This window comes from Magnolia sinica, chromosome 5 (assembly GCF_029962835.1).
Source record: "Magnolia sinica isolate HGM2019 chromosome 5, MsV1, whole genome shotgun sequence".
Taxonomy (NCBI): Eukaryota; Viridiplantae; Streptophyta; class Magnoliopsida; order Magnoliales; family Magnoliaceae; genus Magnolia; species Magnolia sinica.
The window spans coordinates 95,762,544-95,784,104 of NC_080577.1; the positions used below are offsets into that span (position 1 = coordinate 95,762,544).

Here is a 21,561-nt window from a genome sequence, read left to right on the forward strand (position 1 = left end):
GGCGCACCACAAACCAGCTATATAGCTGGGTGTAGATATGTGTCGTGCGGAGACGAGCGCCAACGCTCCTCGAGCTAATGGTTGAAATGACATCAAAGTTACATAGCCCCACAATAATGTATTTATTATATCTACAGTGTTCATTCATTTTTTCGAGGTAAAAAATAAAATTGAATTACATCCAAATCTCAAATGGACCACACGAAAAATAGCAGCTAGAATAATGATTGTCACTGTTAAAAAATTTGTTGAGCTCACTATAGCATTTATTTTCCATCCAATCCCTCAATAAGGTAAAAAATACATGGATGAATGGGAAAAACAAATTTCATATTGATTTGAAACTTGATCTGTATTGTTTGTCGGCTCAAGAATTAAGACAAGCTATCCAAATAGATGAACGATTTGGATATAACACATACTTCATGATGGGACCCACAGAACTTGCTGACGTCAATACATCAGCTATTTAGCTGCTGTGTGGTACATCAGCCAATCCGCTTCCGCGTACCGGACAGGTCACCGTTGGCACCGCTAGCCGCTGCCCAAACCCGAGTGTGCTGGGCCGATTATAGTGTCGAGTATAAATACAAATACGCGAGTTGTAGAAACGCCTGGGAACTTCTCTCTTCCATAGAAGACGGAAGAAAAATCCGCGTCATTGCGTTTTCGTATTTCACCCCATTCCATTGAAGCTCTTTCAGAAATCCTTGTCTGAGAATTCTCCTTTCCTCTTCTTTCGTTTTCAGGTAATCCGAAATCCCCGATTTCCGTTTTCTTCTCTGATCTCTTTCATAAAATGCCTTTTCCATCTCGCCCTTTCATTCCAATAGATTTTTTGCCCTTCAATTTTGAAGAAAATCAAAGAAATGGAAAACCCTAAATCGATATTCTCTTTAATTTCCAGTAAGATCCTCGATCGAGCGCGTGGACTTCTTTCTTTTTGAGGTCTTGTACACGTGGGGTCATGGTTCAGTGATCATGCTGTTGGTGTATTGGCACCGCCCTGGGTTGACCATGTTCCAAGAATCTCCTCGATGGGACAATCCTAGCCTTTCATTTTATGGCCTGAATAAAATAGACAGTCATTCCTAGCCTTTCAGTATCTTGGCCTGAAAATGGACGCTTTAGAAGTTCTCAATAGGGAACGGTCATAACCCTTCGATTTGTGGCCTGAAATTGAGGAAGGTTATAGCAATCCTTATGTTTCCTTCAATGATCAAAGAAAAGAGAAAGAAAACCTAGAATGACAGTCTTTTTAGTTTGCATTAAAGATCATTGGCCGACTGTATGGATAATATACTTGGATTTTTTTTCCCCAGTTTGTACAAGTGGGACCTATGGTTCAGCAATCCATACCATTGGTCTGTTGGGGGCTGCCTTGGATGGGCTATGCTCCAATAAAACCCTTGATGTGAAAGTCCTGACCTTTCAATCTGTGGCCTGAAAATAGATGGTCTTCAACAAGGTAATTCTAACCTTCCAATTGTGTGGCCTGAAAATAGGTGGCTTAGAAGTCCTCAATAGGGGATAATTCTAACCCTCTGATTTGTCGCCTGAAGAAGATTGACAGTCTAAAAGTCCCCAATTGGGCATTCCAGCGTTTCAATTTGTGGCCTGAAATTGATGGTCAAGCAGGTAAATTAAGCAGCAATACACACTCAACTGAAAAAAGGGTGCAGGTTGGTGGCTAGGACCTCCAACTGTTGCAGATTTTTTTGGATGCGATCCGTCCACAGTGGGGTTCAAGGGATCGATTGCCTGGACCATGGAACCATGGGTCCCACTTGTTCAATCTGACGACCTTAGTGTCTTGTGGATATCCTCAGGTTGAGGATCATGTGTCCTTCTTGAAGTCCCATTCTGCATTCTGCTTCAGATATTAGAATTGTTGAAGTTTTCTTTTTCTTCTTCTTCTTCTTCTTCTCTCTCTCTCTCTCTCTCCCTCCCTCCCTCCCTCCCTCCCTTCAGATATCTTTGAAGACTCTGATTTCTTTTCTTTGTTAAGGGTGCATTTGGATCCACTATCAGTTTGAATTCATATACATGGGAATACCCAAATTGTAACCACCTTCCTTGGGATTAGTATTGAGGGTTTGTGCTTCAAATTGCAGTTGAGGTTTTATCCTCAGCATAGATGCCTGGAGACATCAATACAATTCAGTCATTTAATCTTTACAGTTCACAGTTCAATTCATCACTGCATCCAAATGCTGCCTAAGGCTGCATTTTGAATTGCAGATGAATTGAATCGCATACATTCAGTTTACTCAATACGAAATGACATAAGTGATTACTTATGATGAGGAAGTAGCCCTCGAATGGGTGCTATGCCTCCAACTGATGTAAACAATTGCAATTTGGAGTCCAAACCCTCAATATGGATTCTATGTTATGAGATCACAGTTTGGGCATTTCCACTTTGTTAGGTTGATAGTTGCAATTCAATTCAGTAGTAAGTCCAAGCTCATTTACCTTAAATTTTGGTGAAATTGGATGTAATGTCAATGGTTTTTCTGTCCGCTTTGTGCAGCATTTCAGTCATTGTTATTGGTGCATCATTGGGTATATCTGGTCATGTTTTTTGTAATATTTGATTGAGTTGGATTTCAGAAGACATCGTTTGGATTTTGCAGGATTGTCCGAGAAATTTAGTGGCCAAATTTGGAAGGATCAGATAAAATCTCATTTATTTGATTGGATGGTTGGAAACTTAGAACTATTTGTTTGGACCTTGTAAGATCGTTGAAATGATTGAGGGCATTCGGGTTTTGATCATTGTCACTGTTTACTAAGATGGGAGCACTATAACCGAGTTTCATTTCATTTCAGTGATTTGGGAGTTAAAAAATGATAGGTTTGGAACGTCTCATGGGTTTTTAGGTTACAATTGATTTTGTGGGTGTAGCAACTCCATTGTGTTTCTGATGTTTTTGTCATGGCATCCACAATTCTCTCACACCTGCAAAATCTGTGGCCATTCTCACTACGCAAAACTGGTGATGATTTGAAGCTTTCAGACACATTGGTTCGTGGGCTCCCTATACCTGACCAGACAAAACAATTTGTATTTGCCATTCGTGAGCCTGAATCACAGGCAGTGGTGTATGTATTAGCTGCACAAAACTTATCAGAACAATCCGCTTTAGATGCAGAGTATCTGATTAAGGTAGTACGGCCTGATGCTGTTGTGGCCCAGATTTCTCCTTCAGCATTGATTGAAATTCAGCAAGAGGAGAATCATTTGAGGAATGATGAAGAAATCCCAGTTCCAACTTCTGCTTTTGGAGTGCTTAAAGGATGTTTTGTTGATAAGATAAATAGTGTACAGTATGAGAGTTTGGCAGGAGGTCAGGTTTTGCGGGAGATTTTCGGGATTGGGTTTTATGGGCACTTCTTGGCTGCCAAAAGTGCTGCAAAAGAGGCTGATTCAACATTCTTGTCGCTTGAATCTCCATTTGTGAGTACTTGTGTGGACAATAGTCAAGATTCGGATAACAATGATTTGGGTAATGCAGGTTCTGGATTACTTCTACAGCCAAGCAATCTGCTTCCTGGGAAAGTAACTTCAGTTATCTCCTCGAATTCAAAGAGGTTTTGCCTCACCGATAAGCTTCAATCCCAGATGGTAAAATCTTTATCTTCATCTTTAGCTTTATCAACGTCGAAAGATTTAAAACCTAGTTTTCTGGATTCTGTTCATGGGTCTGAGGCTGGAGACTGTCAGCCAAGGTGTGATTTTCAAGCTCCGTCATTTGCCGAATCTGTTTACTCCTTGTTGACCGATTTACACGACATGTTCATTGATATTCCAGCGATTGGAAAAGCCCTGGTTTATGCACAAAAGATTCTTGTCGATGTTGATGAAGGAAAATCTATTGATACTAAACTTCTATCTGAAGTTCACAACTTCCGAATTGCCGTTGAGGGATTGAGAATAGCTCTGAACAGTGCTGCCCGCTCTCCTGTCAATAAAATGGAAAAGACCAATTCCGCAGCCGTTGAATTTTCGGATCTTCCTCCTGATGAGAAATGCCATGTTCTTTTTGCACAAGCCCTCAAGAGTCAGACCAAAAAGTTCAGATCCATAGTTGCTATAGTTGATGCTAGTAGTTTAGCTGGTCTTCGGAAGCACTGGAATACTACTGTGCCTCTGGAGGTTGCAGAATTAGCTGACCAATGTTTCAGAATGTATGATAGCGAGGTAGAAATATCAGCAGAAAACACAGATAGAAAGAGATTATTAGCTGACAAGCCTGTTGTGGCAGTTGGTGCAGGAGCGACAGCAGTTTTAGGTGCTTCATCTCTATCGAAAGCTGTACCTGTGTCAACGCTTGTGAAGGTGGTCACATACAAAGTCCCTGTTTCTCTGAAAATCGGTTTAGCTCAGATGCAGAGAACAGCTGCTATTGCTCTAACTAAGATTCTTGGACCATCAAAGATCGTAGCCCCAGGCATTGCCAGTTCCGGTGCCAAAACCTCTGCCTTGAAGGTGACTGCTTCTGCCGAAAAGATCCGTGTGGTGGCCCACAGCATTATAGCCTCTGCTGAACGCACCAGCTTTCAAGCCATGCGGTCAGCCTTCTACGAAATAATGAGAAGACGGCAGGGCCGGCCAGTTGGGGTTATGCCGTGGACAGCATTTGGTTGTAGTGTTGCCACCTGCACAGGGCTACTGGTTTATGGGGATGGAATCGAGTGTGTTGCTGAGTCTGTTCCTTCAGCTCCCACGATTGCATGTTTAGGCCGCGGACTTCGAAGCTTACACCAGGCATCTCAGGAAGCGAGGCAGACAAACACTGCAAAGATACATGAAGCAATAAAATCATTAATGTACAGTCTGAAGAAATAAAAATTCAATAAGGTATGAATTCTTCTATTTTTGTTTGTATATTAATTTGGGCTTTTTGCGAACCTTTGCTTGGAATATCGGTTTCGAGATTATTATTTTTTAAAAAATATTTAATGAGAGAGATTGATTTGGAGATCTTCCCTTGTATATAACTCCATACATCTTAATACATGATATAGTCAAAACTCAAATTCTTTTGATCATCGGTTTTTTTTTTTTTTGGTGTGTGTGTGTACTTGTTGTTTGATGATTTGTATTAAACTGGTGATGCTTTTCAGTGTCAAATATTGATTCATCTTATGATATTAGGGTGCGTTTGGATACGTTGCCAATCTCATTGGTGGGTTTTCCATGGCAGACAAGATACACTTGTTTGGTGTGGCTCGGAAAATGGGAGATCCATTACAAGGGTTCCTTTTTCGTCTTAAATCACAAATGAGATAAGAATTGGAAATTTCTCATCTCACCTGTGATTTATGAAAGAGGAGCGATGAGGAGAAGCTCATCGGTCGGAGGAGCTCAAGAAGGTTTGGGAGAAGCTCGAGGGCACGAGGAGCTCATTGGTGGGGCAAAAGCTTGACGAAATTCCGATCAGTGTTCAAATTATCTCCAATATTATCGAAATATCTCCGATTATTATCTTTATTTCCAGCTCAACGATACCAATAACACTGGTAGCGATATCGATAACACTGGTAGTATCAGAAATTCCAGGTATTAGCAATGTGTCGCTAAGTATTGCCAATGTATTGATATCGCTAATGTAATCGGCAATATTTTCAACTATGTAAATTCTAGGTGTCGCTTGTGTTGCCAATGCATCAATATCACCATGTATTGTCAATATTTTCGACAATGTAAATTCTAGGTAATGCCTCTATCATAAGTGTATCGACAATATTTCAATAATATCGCCAACGTATTGATATCATCAAAATTTTGTTTAGTAGAAATTTTTTTTATTTCATTGCTAATACCTGGAATTTATTTCATTGCACGAGGAGCTCATTGGCGGGGCAAAAAAGTGAAATAATTTTTTTTCTTCATGGGCACATGGTTTTATGTAGTGTTCAATTTGTCATTGATAATAAATTTTTTCTTTTTCACCGGCACATGGTTTTATGTAGTGTTCAATTTATCATTGATAATATTGATAATATCTCGATATTATCAATATTGCAACATGCGCGATGTTGAGACCACAATCTTTCGTTTCCTTTCCAATTGTTGATGATTTCTTGGTGAAATATCATGTGTTGTTGATATTTTGCAATATCAATGGATGTTTTGATGGTTAAATAGGCTAGATGGGATGGTTTGACTGATTTCTTACAATATCACATGCTTTTAAGGCCCCATTAAATGGAAACTTGTTATGTATGCATTCTTTTTTTATATTTCTAAATATGCAAATATGTACATTTTAACATCTCCTGAAGTTTCGCTAAAAATTTCACCAATTTTCCCATGTTTCCCCATATTTTCGTTTATCAGTGATATTATCGGCGATATCGATATTTTTTTCCGTATCCCTGCCCAACGAAACTTGTAGCAATACCGATACTTCAAATACTGATTCTGATGTGATGAGGCAAGGGCAAAGAGAGGTAGATCCTTGGCTAGGGGCAAGAGGGGAAGGGAAGGAAGTTCAAGAAGAGGTGGTAGAGGGTGAAGAGAAGAGGGGAGAGGTAGTCTTCTGTTGAGGGTGAGAGGCTTTAGCAAGGGGGCAAGGGCTTCATTGAGAAGTGTCAGGAGCGGAGAAAAGGAGTTCGATTGTGAGGGTAGAGACTAAAATAAGAGGAAGGGTTTGGGATTATGGTTCGAGAAGGGAAGGGTCTAGAAGCTGGGAGCGGGGGAGAGTTTGGGTTGGGGCTCGGGAGTCAAAAAGGGGGTTTCAATAAGGACAGAAAAGGAAGCAAATAAAGGGGAGAAGGAGAGATGGAGCTTGGTAGGGAGGAGGTGGAAGTTTGCCTTGATGGGAAGAGAAGGTCAAGGTGCCAACCCTCTGCCAGAACTTCCATCCCTCTTTGTGGAAAATTTCCTGGAGGATTGGACATCTCTATTTCCTAAGTTTTTGGGAATGTTGGGGTGGTTAAGGAGGTGATTATTCCCATAGCTCGGAGATCTTTGTCCATCTATGGCTTTGCCTTTGTGTGCATGGAGTTGGTGGAAGAGGTGACTTGAGTGGTGGCATTTTTGAACGGAAAAGGCTTTCGAGGGAGGAGATTATTGGTCCAGAAGGCATGGTATGGACGTATGGTCTTGGCATGATCAATAAGGTAATTAGCAAGAAGGAAGAGATACAAGAAAAAGGAAGAGGATTTGGAGGCTCAGAGAGAGGTGAGAGGAAAGTAGAGTGCTTGTAAGGTGAGGAGAAGCTAGAGTTGTTTTAGTAAGGGGCAATGTGCAGGGAGGAGGCCAGAAGAGGAAGCTCAAGAACCTTTAGGGATGTGGTTGCAGGGAGAGATTCAAATCAGAGGCCGATTGAAGGTGAAGTTTAGAAGGCGGGGTAGGAGAAGCGGTTAAAAGAGGTTATATGGACCTGGAAGGAGTCGTCAATTGCAGACCCGGTAGTGAAGATCAACCCTTGAGTGGTTGAAAATGCATGGAGGGTGTTGTGGTGGTCTCTAGTAGCTTAGATGAGATGTAGAGCATTGTAGTTGAGATCAAGATGTGTCTAGATGCTTGCTGTAATTTAGAGGACTTCACCATCAATATATCAATGGAAATGAGGTTTGATCTTAGTCAGGCTTGAAACTAATTTGGACCAAATTGCCATTATGTGCTCTCTTCAATGATGGTTCGGTGGTGTCAATTTAGAAGTAGTGAGAGAGATCGGTATTTGGGATGAAGGATTTGCAGTTCCTAATCTGGGGGTTGCCTTGGAATTGTGGTTCAGGGATGCATTTTTTGTGCTTGGGTCTTGTTTGGGTGAGGTCATTGTTTTCGGTCTAGTGATGAAAAGAGGCGAGGAGGTTAGTGTGGCAAGAATTTGTTTAAGAAATAAGAGAGCTTCGATGGATCCAATGTTTGTGTCTGTTTCCATTGCTGTCGGGGAGGAGAGAATATTGGTATGGGTGGAGAGAGAGGTGGGGTGGGGAGTGCCTTGTAGATTAGAGAAATCTGGTAGAGGAAGGAATGCAGGAGGTTAGCCAATGAAGGGTAGAGACATGGGCCCCACATAAGTCCAGATCACATACTAGGACTAGGACACTTGCATGCATTGATTAAGGTGTCCAATGATCATGGAGTTGGGTGATAAGGGCATCTCACCTTGTTGGATTTTTGTTTTTATTTATTTTGGGACATCCAAGGCCCACTAAATGGGCCACACATACATTATCATCCATACATCAGAGAAGAGAAGAAGAAAAGAGAGTAATCCGACCATGGGGGTAGGGCCCCGCCACTAATGGGCCCTCCCAAGAGTGAATCATACCCATACAACTACATTGATTGTACATGCAACATAAAATCACTACATACATGATCTATAATTGCTATGGATGGTTGGGATGCCATCCCAACATGATCCTTAGGGTCTAGATGACCTTAAGATGGAGTGGATCATTCAATACATCATGATGGGGTCCATGGAGAATGGCCCCATCATGAATCATGACATGCATGTAGGATGGGCCAAAGGGCCACATCCATGGGATCAAATGGGATCCCCACCATGGATTGGTGGGTCCCATATGATCCATCTAGGAAGAAAAATAAGATCAAAGGGTAGAAAAGAAGATCAGAAATTATAATCACCCATCTTAATGGATCCCACTCCAAGCTTACATCAATCTTCTCTTCATGCTCCAAGAGACATGTTTCAATGGGTGAGATGGATTGTTGAAGGTTAGATGGGAGGAGATTTGAGGGAGAAGGGGCTGGAGAAGAGAGGAAGAGGGAAGGGAAGTGCTCATATCCAAACCATAAGTCAAGTACATTTCCAATCATAAGGAAATCACAGGGGTCTATTACACTGCTGAATGACTGCCGCTCTGCAGACCCCGCACAGTCAAACGAGCGTAAGAGACCTCACTACCCGCTTGTGGACAGCCAATCACCAACAAGGCCTGACGGTAGTGGACCCATTTACGAGCTAATCAGACTCAGCCTAGCAATGCTTCTTCACACCAAGCAGGTAAGGCCACGCCCCTATCCAACCAACTACACGACAGTGGGAGCCGCGGCCTAACGGTATAAGGCCCTCTTGCGCTCATATATTTTACCCGGTCACGGCGTTGGAGCAGATCCTTGGTACCATGAAAGTTTTGGGAATTTCACCTATGGGCATCCTATGCACCCGGTATGCTCAACTAATATTTCCGGTGTCCACACATGCGGCCATCTACGAATACCCGTGGAGGCAAGGCCCTGATGAAGTAAGGGCGGATATCCACAAGCTATGCAATGCCGGATGCATGAATCACACAATCACTCATACATCAATTCCAAGCATCCATCTCTCGGGGAGATACCAACATGTCCTACACAATGACACAGCCATGGCCAATCATACCTCAACCAAGCATGCATATGATGCGTATGGGAGTGGGCCATGAAGATGAATAGGGGTGCCAATGAGGTGAAGATAAACTCTCTACCTAACCATGAAGGGTCTAGGTACTTAACCAATTCCTCATAAGGAATACAATCTCTAGTGGGGGCCCATATACCTGGGGTAGCCCACGAGACTAAGGAGAACAATGGTATGGGCCTAAATAGATGAAACGGGCCTAGCAAGGGTCTATGGTGGGCCTTTAACCACCTATAGAAGCCCATGGGCCTACCTTAGGGCCACCAATGTGGACATTCGACCACAATTGGTCCCCAAGAGGTAGCCCATCTCAAGTTATGATCATTGATATGGAATGTTGAAGGTTAGAGTGGGATCCATTAAGGTGGGTGATTATAATTTCTGATCTTCTTTTCTACCCTTTGATCTTATTTTTCTTCCTAGATGGATCATATGGGACCCACCAATCCATGGTGGGGATCCCATTTGATCCCATGGATGTGGCCCTTTGGCCCATCCTACATGCATGTCATGATCCATGATGGGGCCATTCTCCATGGACCCCATCATAATGTACTGAATGATCCACTCCATCTTAAGGTCATCTAGACCCTAAGGATCATGTTGGGATGGCATCCCAACCATCCATAGCAATTATAGATCATGCATGTAGTGATTTTATGTTGCATGTACAATCAATGTAGTTGTATGGGTATGATTCATTCTTGGGAGGGCCCATTAGTGGCGGGGCCTTACCCCCATGGCCGGATTACTCTCTTTTCTTCTTCTATTTTCTCTGATGTATGGATGATAATGTGTGTGTGACCCATTTAGTAGGCCTTGGATGTCCCAAAATAAAAAAAAATAAGAATCCAGCAAGGTGCGATGCCCTTACCACCCAACTCCATGATCATTGGACACCTTAATCAATGCATGCAGGTGTCCTAGTCCTAGTATGTGATCTGGACTTATGTGGGGCCTACTGAGGAAGGCCACACACCCTTTTTATGGCTGAGATTATTGAGACATAGGCTGATGTGTCCAGCCATATATTGCTGTCCAAAAACCTGGACTGTCATGTTCAATCTTTGGCATGAATTTTTGGATCATGATTGCCATTATTTTCTTTATAATTATGAAGTGTAATGAGAAGGTGTGGACCCCACCGTGAGGTGTGATGGGTCATACCTCAGATGGCCCATGAAATGGTACCCAAAAAGGAGGCCCATAGGGGTGGGCGGTCCACCTTGTTGGGCTGTCCAGCCCACATGTATGGAGGAAAAACATACACTTCAGCTTGGTTTCTCTGAGGGATGGGCTACTTTTATGTACCCCACCTTACTTTATTTTATGAAGAAAATACTAAACCTCCATTTTCCCCCGCTTGGATGAAGGTTGGGCCCACCTTATTGGGTAAACAATGCATGGACAGCAACATCTCTTCCTGGACAGATTGGAATTCCTAATTTAATTAAAATATTTATGAGTATCCAAAAATCATAAAATTTTGCAGAGAGGTGGTTCACTCATGGTAGGACCCACCTACAAAATTTTGGGGCCAATGGACACCTGTACATGCGATGGTGGTGGCTGGACCGGCCCATTACAATATGGTGTCCAGATCAGTCCGATTTTCTGGACAGTCTGTTTCATTTAAATAAATTAAAATATTTTTAAGTGTCCAAAAATTCTGAAATTTTGTGGGGGTGTGACCCACCTATAGAAGTGTCACTTTGCAAAATTTTAGGCCCAACGGACATTCGAGCTGACTGTGGTGCGGCCTGCAAATTTGGGTCAGTTTGGGCCAAATACCCAGGCCCATATGGGACGCCCCATGTGGGCTACCTGTTGGACTTTGGTCTAGCAGTGTGGCCCACCTACTCCCTTGTGTCGTATGATGTAACCCTATGTGGTGGGGCCCTCTGACTTGATAGCTGGACCACTTAGGCTGATGTCCTAATCAAATGAAACAATTACTGGACTCCAATAAGCCCATTAACCTGTTGGGTTAAAAATCCAGCAACTTGTTATAATTATGATTGGCCTTTGGGCTGAAATTTTGAGGAGTAGGGCCCACCACATTGTGAAGATCTTAGAGAAAATAATTTATACCTTTGGTTCCTTAAATGTTGGGCTTGATAAATGCACTTTTAAGACCCACCACAGTTGAATTTAATCAGGTCCATGAATGTAGTTGGTTGTTGAACTCTTTAGGCTCAATTGGGCTGGAACTTTCCAGATAGGCCCATTGAACTCTTGGGCCATTTTTACCATGCTATTGTGTTGGGTTAGTGGGCCCGATTACACAAGTAGATGGGCCCTTGGTTGCCCACCAAATCAACTTTAATACTTGGGCCGGGTTGTAGGCCCAACTTACTTGACTAAGAGCATGACATTTGCCCATGTGGTTTGAGCAATGGGCTGCCCACTAGGCCACCACAATATATGGGATTAGTGGCCTTTATGTTGGGCCCTAACCTTTCCCCTATGGGCCCATAATGGTATATATGGGTTGGGCTATGTGTGTTTCCCTTGGACCCATGTTTTAGATAGGCCTTGGGCCGCCTTTTTGAAGCCCAATATGAGTATTTGTGGTATGATTATGGCTGCCCGTTTCTTATTTTTGATGTTGCGTGAGCCTTGGGCCTTGATCCATGATCAATTAGAGATGGGCTACCTCTTGGGGACCAATTGTGGTTGGATGTCCACATTGGTGGCCCTAAGGTAGGCCCATGGGCTTCTATAGGTGGTTAAAGGCCCACCATAGACCCTTGCTAGGCCCGTTTCATCTATTTAGGCCCATACCATTGTTCTCCTTAGTCTCGTGGGATACCACAGGTATATGGGCCCCCACTAGAGATTGTATTCCTTATGAGGAATTGGTTAAGTACCTAGACCCTTCATGGTTAGGTAGAGAGTTCATCTTCACCTCATTGGCACCCCTATTCATCTTCATGGCCCACTCCCATACGCATCATATGCATGCTTGGTTGAGGTATGATTGGCCATGGCTGTGTCATTGTGTAGGACATGTTGGTATCTCCTCGAGAGATGGATGCTTGGAGTTAATGCATGGGTGATTGTGTGATTCATGCATCTGGCATTGCATAGCTTGTGGATATCTGCCCTTACTTCATCAGGGCCTTGCCTCCACGGGTATTCGTGGATGGCCGTATGTGTGGACACCGGAAATATTAGTTGAGCATACCGGGTGCATAAGATGCCCATGGGTGAAATTCCTAAAACTTCCATGGTACCAAGGATCTGCTCCAACGCCGTGACCGGGTGGAATATATGAGCGCACGAGGGCCTTATACCGTTAGGCCGCGGCTCCCACTGTCGTGTAGTCGGTTGGATAGGGGCGTGGCCTTACCTGCCTGGTGTGAGGAGGCATTGCTAGGCTGAGTCTGATCAGCTCGTAAATGGGTCCGCTACCGTCAGGCCTTGTTGGTGATTGGCTGTCCACAGGCGGGTAGTGAGGTCTCTTACGCTCGTTTGACTGTGCGGGGTCTGCAGAGCGGCAGTCATTCAGCAGTGTAATGGACCCCGGTGATTTCCTTATGATTGGAAATGTACTTGACTTGTGGTTTGGATATGAGCACTGACATTACTTGCACCGCATTAACATTGGCTGTACAAGCCCCTTCATGCATTGCCTTGGTATGGCACCCATTACTCATTGCATCGCGTTCGTGGTAAGCCTTAGTAAGGCTAGTGATATGCACATTGATCATGCTTCTCTCCTTATACCTCCTACTATTCTTCTGTGTACCATTGTCACACACTTACACCACCCTCTAAGCTTCTATAAGCTTATGCACGATTGATGCGTGCAGGAGATTATAGGGAGGCGCCGTAGCAGCAGAGCGGGGAGTAGAGTTGATCAGTGAGGAATCCAGTGTTGCTAATTTCTCTCTCTTTTCCTTTTATTCTCATGTATGTCCTTTTGGACCTTATGGATGATGTAAAAGTTCAAATTTATAGTGGATTTTGCGATGTGTGCCTTTGTTATTCTCAGATGTACTTGCTGTGATCTTGGGTATGCTTGTATTGAAAATGATTATACTGTTATGAAAATTCTCCTTGTAGGATCCCAGGATCGGAATCTACCTTAGGAGCCAAGAATGGGGTACTACGGAGGCTGTTGCGGCCAGAACCGGCCATCGAGTTCCTTGTGAGTCCAATTACTGAGTCTGGGGCGTGACAGGAGTTGAGAGGGGGGGGAAGGAAGGTGCAGACACGTGAGGTGATGGTGGCCATCTAATGGTAGGTGGAGAGGTGGCTCTTCCCTTGTTGACACGCGTTAGGGTAGTTGGGGTCTTTTTAATGGCAATAGGTGGAGCATCTGGCTACCATCAGGTTGAGCGTCAATGAGCATGATGCATGTTATGGGTGATTTTAGGTTCGATTGAGAGTTGTAGTTGGCTCAAGCCACGTGCTAGGTTGACTTAAGGGGTTCAGAGGTAGGCGTGGAGAGGGGTGAATGTTATGCCACTTGTCAATAATGGCAGGAGAATTGGTGCCCACGTGGTCGAATTGTTTGACATGTGTGGAGATGGATTTGACGGGTGGAGAATCTGGCTCGATGATGCCTCCACGTGTCCAGGGTGGGGCGAGAAGCTTCTATCGCACTCTTGTCCACCTCGGCTTGTGCAAAGGCGTTGGGTATTCCCACACAAGTGCTTAGTGATTTTAATGTTAACACATGTGACTATGCTGTGGTCTCACCCCCCTTTTATAAATGATTTGCAAAAACTCTCCTTCATATTAAGGGCCTGTTTGGATAGCCTATTACGATAATATTGTAACGTAATAGTAGCGCCATCGTTACAATTTTCAAGTATTTGTTTAAACATGGAATTGGTGGTCAGATGCAAATGTAATAGGAGGAGACATGTAAAGGAATTTGTAATCATTACAAATTTACAATGCATTGCAGTGGCAATCTCTTATTCAGATATACGAATCGATATATTTTTTCTGTTGATTTGACATCTCATTAATGTTAAAGTACCATCATTACACTTTTAACATGTTTATCTAAACATGGAAATTTTCAGTCAAACTACCTGTTGACCAGGCGGCAGGTTTTGTAATTTGTAATTATTACACCTTTACAATTCATTATAGTTGTATTTCACTATCCAAATAGGCTTTAACAGTTGTCGAAGAGAATGATGAAGAGAGGGCAAACAAAGAGGGTTGCGGTCTTCGGTTTTCGCTGGTGGATTATGAGTCCTTTTCTCCAAGTTCGGGTAACAGTAGGAGAGTCTTCTGGTTTCTTTTTTAGGAGGTATGCAATGGGCAAGGTGTTTTCCTGTCCTATGAGTTGTTGGTTGAGGCATCCAAGGATGATTTGTCTTTGATGGCGGCATCTCAAGACCTTGAATCGGGAGAGGAGGGAGAGGCTCTATATCTATGGGGAATCCAACCGATGTTGAGCTTCTATTAGAAATGCTAGAGGTTACGCTTTTGTAGGCTACGAGTGGCCATGTTGAGGAGCGCAACAGCTCCGATTATCCAAATGCGATGAGGAGGATCCTAGCAGGAAAGGAGGGGGCTCATGTTCTGTTGGTAAGAGACAAGACTAGATCAAGGATGTGATTGGGCACGTGGGTAGAATGGTGGGTGTGTTCTTCGAAAATAGTGACAAGTATGTCATTGCGCTGTTTTAGTTCGTAGAGGAGAGGGAATCATAAGATATAGGCAGTTCATTAGTTGAAATTGAAAAGATTCCCAAGGAGTGGAGGGAACTGTTAATCCTAGAGTGCTCAATCAACTATGATTCGGGGGTCAAGCTCAGTGGCATGAAGAAGGGCGGAGGAGTGTGGATGGCTAATCAATTAAGATGCTCAGTGCCTGTTTGGATTGCGAATTACATTAGTAATGTATTGTAAAAGTGCAATGATTACAAATTACAATACCTAACTCCTAGAAAATAGGTAATTTAATTGACAAATCCCGTGTTTGGATAGGCTTGTTAAAATCGTAATAATGATACTTTAACATTATGGAAATGTTAAATCAATAAGGAAAATACACCGATTCTTGTGTTTAGATAGGAGATTTCCATTGTAATACAATGTAAAATTGTAATCATTATAAATTCCTTTACTTGTAGCCTATTACATCTGCATTTGATCGTTGAATTACGTATTTAAATGAACGTTGTAAAATCGTAATGATGACACTTTTAGATCGAATTACTGATGTGATTCGCAATCCAAACATGCCCTCAACTGGAATGTTAGGGATTTGGGGAGCAAGTAAGAGAATCCAATTTAGAGATATTTGTTGAAGGGCCATGGCTCATTTAATCCCATTGTAGAACAACAAACTGCAGTCTTTCGATTGGAAGATGTTGGATTTATTTTTTATTTTTTATTTTTGGGTGGGAGGGTTGAAGAACTGGGTGCCGTTGGATGCAGTTGGATTTGCAAGGGGAATTGTGGTGGCCTAAAAATTTGAGGTGTGGGTTAATGAGGATTGGTGGTGCGACTCGTTCTGTCCCTATTGCTCTCAAGGAAGTGGCTTCAGAATTCAGGTGGTTGTTTACAATCTATGGGCCGTGCTAGGTAGCATAGATGTCTATGTTGTGGGAGGATCTCAATTTCATAAGGGAGAGGTTGAGGATGCCATGGTGCACAATGTAATCAGGTTCACTGGGTGGCAATGGATGCAATTGGATTTGCAGGGGGAGTTATGGTGGCCTGGAATTTTGAGGTGTGGGTTAAAGAGGATTGGTGGTGCGACTCGTTCTATCCCTATTGCTCTAAGGGAAGTGAGTTTGGGATTCAGATGGTTGTTTACAATCTATTGGCCATGCCAGGTAGCGTAGATGTCTATGTTGTGGGAGGAGCTCAATTCCATAAGGGAGAGCTTGAGGATGCCATGATGCATAATGTAATTAGGTTCACCTATGAGAAGTGGAATGGCAGTCGCATCACTCGTAGTATGAAGTACTTTTCAGATTGGGAGTAGGAATGAAATGATTGATATTCCGACGTGCAGCGTCAAGTTCACAAGGAGGAATGGGCAAGATGGGGCCATTCTATCTTGTCTTGATGGATTATTGGTTTCCATCGAGTGGGTGGAGAAATACCTGTTAGTCCAGCAACGGGGCCTTCCAAGATCAGTCTTCAATCATTAGCCGTCCATTCTGGAAGTAGAGAAGGAAAATTGGGGCCCAAAACCATTCAGATTTGAGCTCATGTGGCTAGGAAGTGGAAGGGTTCACAAACTTGGTGGAGGAATGGTGGGAGTCGTTTGACGCCGAAAGTTTTGTTGAGGTTAGACCGAAGCGGAAAGCTTAAGCTTCTAAAAGGAATGATACATCTTTGGAAGAGGGGGAGGTTCTTGAGAACAGGGAATCTAAGGTTGATAGCACTATAAGGGACATTCATGCTCTAGATGTGAAGGAGGGGGAGAATTATCTGAGGCCGAGAACGCGAGATGAGCCAAATTGTCCTTAAACTACATGAGTCGAATCAAGGAAAAGGAAATCAAATCGAGATGATGCTTAAGAGTTGTTTTGCTAAAAGAAGGTGACAAGAATATGCAATTCTTGCATAGCAAGTGCTGTGGTTAGGAATAACATGATCGTCAGTTTAGTAGTGGACGTGGAAAGGGTTGATGAGAAATCCCAAGTTTGTTACTCTAGTGTGCAAATATTACATGAGTTTGCTAACTGTTAAAAGGTGGAAGAGGCTTTGTTTGGATAACTTGGAGTTCAGCCAATTGTTTAGTGCGGAATAGATTCCCTTGAAAAACCAGTGTTTGAGGAGGAAATCAAAGAAGCAGTGGACTCTTTGGGAAGGGATAAGGCTTCGGGGCTGAAAGGATTCCTTATGGCTTTCTTTCATTTATTCTGGAATGTGGTGAAAGATGACTTGGGCAACTTTGTCAAAGAGTTCTTTGAGAGAGGTTGAATTGTCGTCGGAGTTTCGGGTTTCATTCATCACAATTATCTCGAAGGTCAAAGGAGTAGACAGTTTGAAAGACTTCAGGCCTATTAGTCTTATAGGGGCCCTTATAAGATTCTAGCTAAAGTCCTTACATCTGGATTCTAGGTGGTTCTGGCAAAAGTCATTTATGAAATCAAGGTGCATTTGTAGCAGGTAGGCAAATCCTGGACAATGCATTGATTGCTCACGAGTGTAAGGCAAGATGGGTATTGTGTGTAAGCTGGACATCAAGAAGGCATACATATTGGAAAGGCTGGGTTGTGGACAGAAATGAGGGGCCGCGTCCAAGAATGCGTTTGTTTGGCTGCGTTTTTTTGTTGTCGTAATAGGGTCTTCGAAGGGCTTCTTTAAGGCATCGAGAAGCCTTGGGCAAGGCAACCTGCTCTCTTTGTTTTTGTTTGTGGTGGTAGCAGAAGCCCCACGCAAAATGCCATACACAGGTTAAGAGGCTAGCCTTATCCACGGATTTGGGGTGGTGAATGTGGGAATACAGGTTTCTCACCTCCAGTTTGCTGCCGACACCATTCTCTTCTATGAGGCAGACAAGGACGTGGTGGATGACTCGCGGAAGATAGTGAGTTGTGATATGAAGTAATGTTGGGCGTGTAGGTAAGTATATTAAAGAGCGAGATGTTGGGCATTCACATGCATGAAAAAGATATGTCAAGCATGGTGGGCGTGTTTGGGTGCGGTGCGGGATGCTTTCCATCGAGTTATCTTTGTCTCCCTTTATCCATTGGAAAACCGACAAAGCACTTTTGGGACAAGGTGATTAAAATAGTTGAGAGGAAGTTATCAAGTTGGAAGAGTCGATATCTTTCATTGGGAGGTTAGCTAATGTTAATTAAAGCTACTCCAACAAATATGCCCCTCTCCTTCATGTCCTTTTTCAGATGTCCACAATCTGTTCTGGACAAATTCGAGAAGTTTAGGCAAGATTTCTTGTGCAGGGGGTCGGAGGAAAAATAGAACTTTCATCTTCTAAAACAGGAAGAGGCTTGCTCGTTGAAGGGGGGCCAGGCATGTGGGTGTTGGGAGCTATGAATTTGGCTATGCTAGGAAAATGGTTGTGGTGGTTTGGTACAAAATAAGAGAGAATATGGAGAGAGATAGTCGCTAGTAAGTATGGGTTCCAGGATGGGGGGTGGTTGGTTAAGGATTCTTCTCATTATAGGGCATCAAGTCTGTGTAAAGTGGTCACCATAGTGGCTCAAAAGTTAAAAGAGCGGTGTCTTTTTCCCTTGGAGATGGTGGGTGTATTTGTTTTTGGGAGGACGTGGTGTGGAGGAACACTGCTTTTGGTGGAGTTTCCAAATTTAGCTTTTCTATTTCCAGAAAGGAATATTATAGTTGCTCGCGGTTTTTCCATTTGTGGAGATGTTGTGGTTTGGTCCCTCCCGTGCTGAAGGGATCTTCTGGATGAGGAAGTTGATGACTTTGTTAGGCTCCTGGATCACTTGCATTGTTGTCAACCCTCGGGTAGGAGGGATGTAATGGTTTGGCTTGTTTAGAAGTTGGTTGCTTCTCGGTCCTAGTCCTTCTAAGATTGCTTTAGAAGCCGCCGTGGACGGTTGTAATCTTTTATCATTTTTCGGTTGTAATTTTTTCCTTGCCCTAGCATTAGCTAGGCGGGTTCTCTTAATAAAGTTTCGTAACCTTTAAAAAAATATGGTTTTCCGAAGGAAAATGTTTTTTTTTTACCCCTTCTTTTTGGGCAGAACAAATGCAGCAGATAATCAATATGATGTTATTTTCATATGAAAAACATCACAGGTGTAGAATGGATACAAGCACAAGAAAGTTCATGTATTTTGCATTGAACAACAAACTTATTGAAAATCCTCTCATCCACTCTGTTCATCTTGTCTAATAATTGGCAAAGACTGCCAATGTGCAATCTAGAACATTTTTTATATCCGTTCATAAGGAAAGGCATTTTCAGGGGGATAGCCAGTCCGTTCTTCTGTGCCTGGCCTCGGATCATGTTTGGTCTTTTCAGAGAGAGAATTTTTCGTCAGGTCTGATTCATTTTCCACTCAAGAATTGGGATTCCCTTTTTATTGGAGATGTGGTGACTGGAGTAGCCAAATTTTGTGCAGTTGATCTCCTGTAGGTGGCAAGATTTTGAGGTAAGTGTGTCATTGAGAAACTTCAGTTGCTGAAGTTGAAATTGAAGTAGATACCTTTGGGGGCAGGGAATTGTGGAAAGAGGAATTTTGCCATTAAGGAAGAAGTTGAAATTGAAGTAGATACCTTTGGGGGCGGGGAATTGTGGAAAGAGGAATTTTGCCATTAAGGAAGAAGTTGAAATTGAAGTAGATACCTTTGGGGGCAGGGAATTGTGGAAAGAGGAATTTTGCCATTAAGGAAGAAGTTGATCCCACAACTCAAGGTTTAAGGAAGAGAGGGAGCTCCTAAAACATGATAATCATGTCCTATTACGTGGACAATAAGTGATGTGGAGACAATCCATTCGTAAGCTGGCTATTCACAATTGTCTGGCTAGGGAACACGGGACAAATCAAAAGGGCAATCATGGAATTTTAGGAGAAGCTAGATACTACTAGTCCTACTCTAGATGCTTTGATGTTTAATGAGGCTCCCCATGATCATCATTGTTTGGTTTGAAAGTGGTGTTGACAAAGAAGAATTTGTGATGCAGTATGGGAGATCAACGGAGACAAGGCTTCAGGCCTGGATAGCTTCACCCTTTTTTCTTTTTCTTTTTTTGGTGAAGATAGCTGGGAAATTATCAAGGAGGATTTTTAAGCTTAATGGAAAAATTCCATGAGGTTTGAAGATTTAATTTTTAAAAAAATTTAGACGTGCCCTTATTCTGAAAACCAAGGGGGTTCAGAAATTAAAGACTTTAGGCTGATTTATTTGAGTATACAAGAAAAGAGTCAAAACTCTATTATTTAGATTAAGAGATGTGATAAGCTTCATCATCTCTCCTTATCAAGGTACTTTTATCAAGGATTGATGAATCTTTGATACCTTTCGTTGCTAATGATTGCATTAATTATGAATCAAGATCAACATAGCAGATAGCCTTTGTTTAGTTGATATGGAGAAGCAATGTGATCATCTTGACCTAGACTTCCTGGCTTTATCCTGTTGGCAAAATGGGTTTTGGAGATGGATGTAGTGGATTAAGGAATATGTTTTGACAAAATGTGCTCTATTGTTGTGAATGGTTCTCTGTTCAGTATTTCAAAAAGTACACAAAAGAGGGTTGAGGTGAGACAATCCTCTGTTACTGTTTCTCTTTTCCATGGTGGATGAAAGTGTTAGGTTCTTTTCAGAGTGTTCTTGATTGGTAATCTGGTAACACTGCAATTTTGCTGATGATGTGTAACATGTCTTAATTGCTTCAGTGTTTTGAAGTAGTCTCCAGCCTTTTGGTGTAATGCTTCAATTTTGCTGTTGGTGTGCTCATTTTGTGCAACACGTTTCTTAAATGCTTCAGTGTTTCTAATAGTCTCCAGGCATACAGTGAATGTCAGAAAGAGTGCTACAGCAAGGCTGGCCATTGATGCTACTAACTTTCTACTTTGGCGGATTGGACGGGCTGTAAAAGGGTATAATGCTAGTTTTTAATTCATTGGACTCCCTCGAGGAAGCAATCTGTGGGTGATGTCCGGTTTTGGGACCTGGTCATTGAAAGTAGAAGTTATAATGTGTAACTAAGAGAAGCTAACATGCCACCCTTACCAATCATCTGTTTAATTTCCTCTCCTTCTAAAGATTATAATGGTGATTGCATAGAAGCTAAGTAGCTGGTAAGTATGATATTTGTTTGTGGGCCATAGAGTGCAAGGGGTTCATATAATGGTCAGTTAGCACCCACCAGATGGGAAGAAAATGTTCTCGGCATCTCCAAGGATAGATGTGTCAGTTCAGTGCCTGTATCGGGGGGTGACGAATGGACATTTAGAGGTGGTTTTTGGAACAGGGAGACTGGGAGAGTTCGGATTGGGGAAGTGTCGGCTTTGAGCTATTAGGATCATTAATCCAAGTTTTCACATCTTCCCTTATGAATTGTAATAGACATTGAGAACTGGGCCATGGGTTTATGCATTGTCCCAGGGATTATTTCAGATGTAATGTTGGTCATTGGTTCCTTATCTAGTGGGCTAAACATTTTTATTTTTTTTTGCCTTCTTGCCTGGAGCCATTGATCCTTCTCGACCTTGAGGTAGCTGGGGCTTCCTGTCCCTGTTTGTTGT

The 21,561-nt window shown here is 42.7% G+C and overlaps 1 protein-coding gene across 5 annotated transcripts; it reads left to right on the forward strand.

The window, feature by feature from the left end:
- The first annotated feature begins 573 nt into the window (after positions 1 to 573).
- Positions 574 to 21,025, forward strand: LOC131246346 (uncharacterized). Of its 5 annotated transcripts, none has more exons than XM_058246375.1 (3): positions 574 to 749; positions 2,637 to 4,864; positions 20,814 to 21,025. In XM_058246375.1, exon 2 carries the CDS (start codon positions 2,939 to 2,941, stop codon positions 4,850 to 4,852), a length of 1,914 nt encoding a protein of 637 aa, XP_058102358.1. In that variant the 5' UTR covers positions 574 to 749; positions 2,637 to 2,938; the 3' UTR covers positions 4,853 to 4,864; positions 20,814 to 21,025. The 5 variants fall into 5 exon arrangements, with proteins under 5 accessions (XP_058102358.1, XP_058102359.1, XP_058102357.1 ...); XM_058246376.1 differs by lacking the exon at positions 20,814 to 21,025 and adding an exon at positions 20,710 to 20,728; XM_058246374.1 differs by lacking the exon at positions 20,814 to 21,025 and adding an exon at positions 5,211 to 5,732.
- The last annotated feature ends 536 nt before the right edge of the window (positions 21,026 to 21,561 follow it).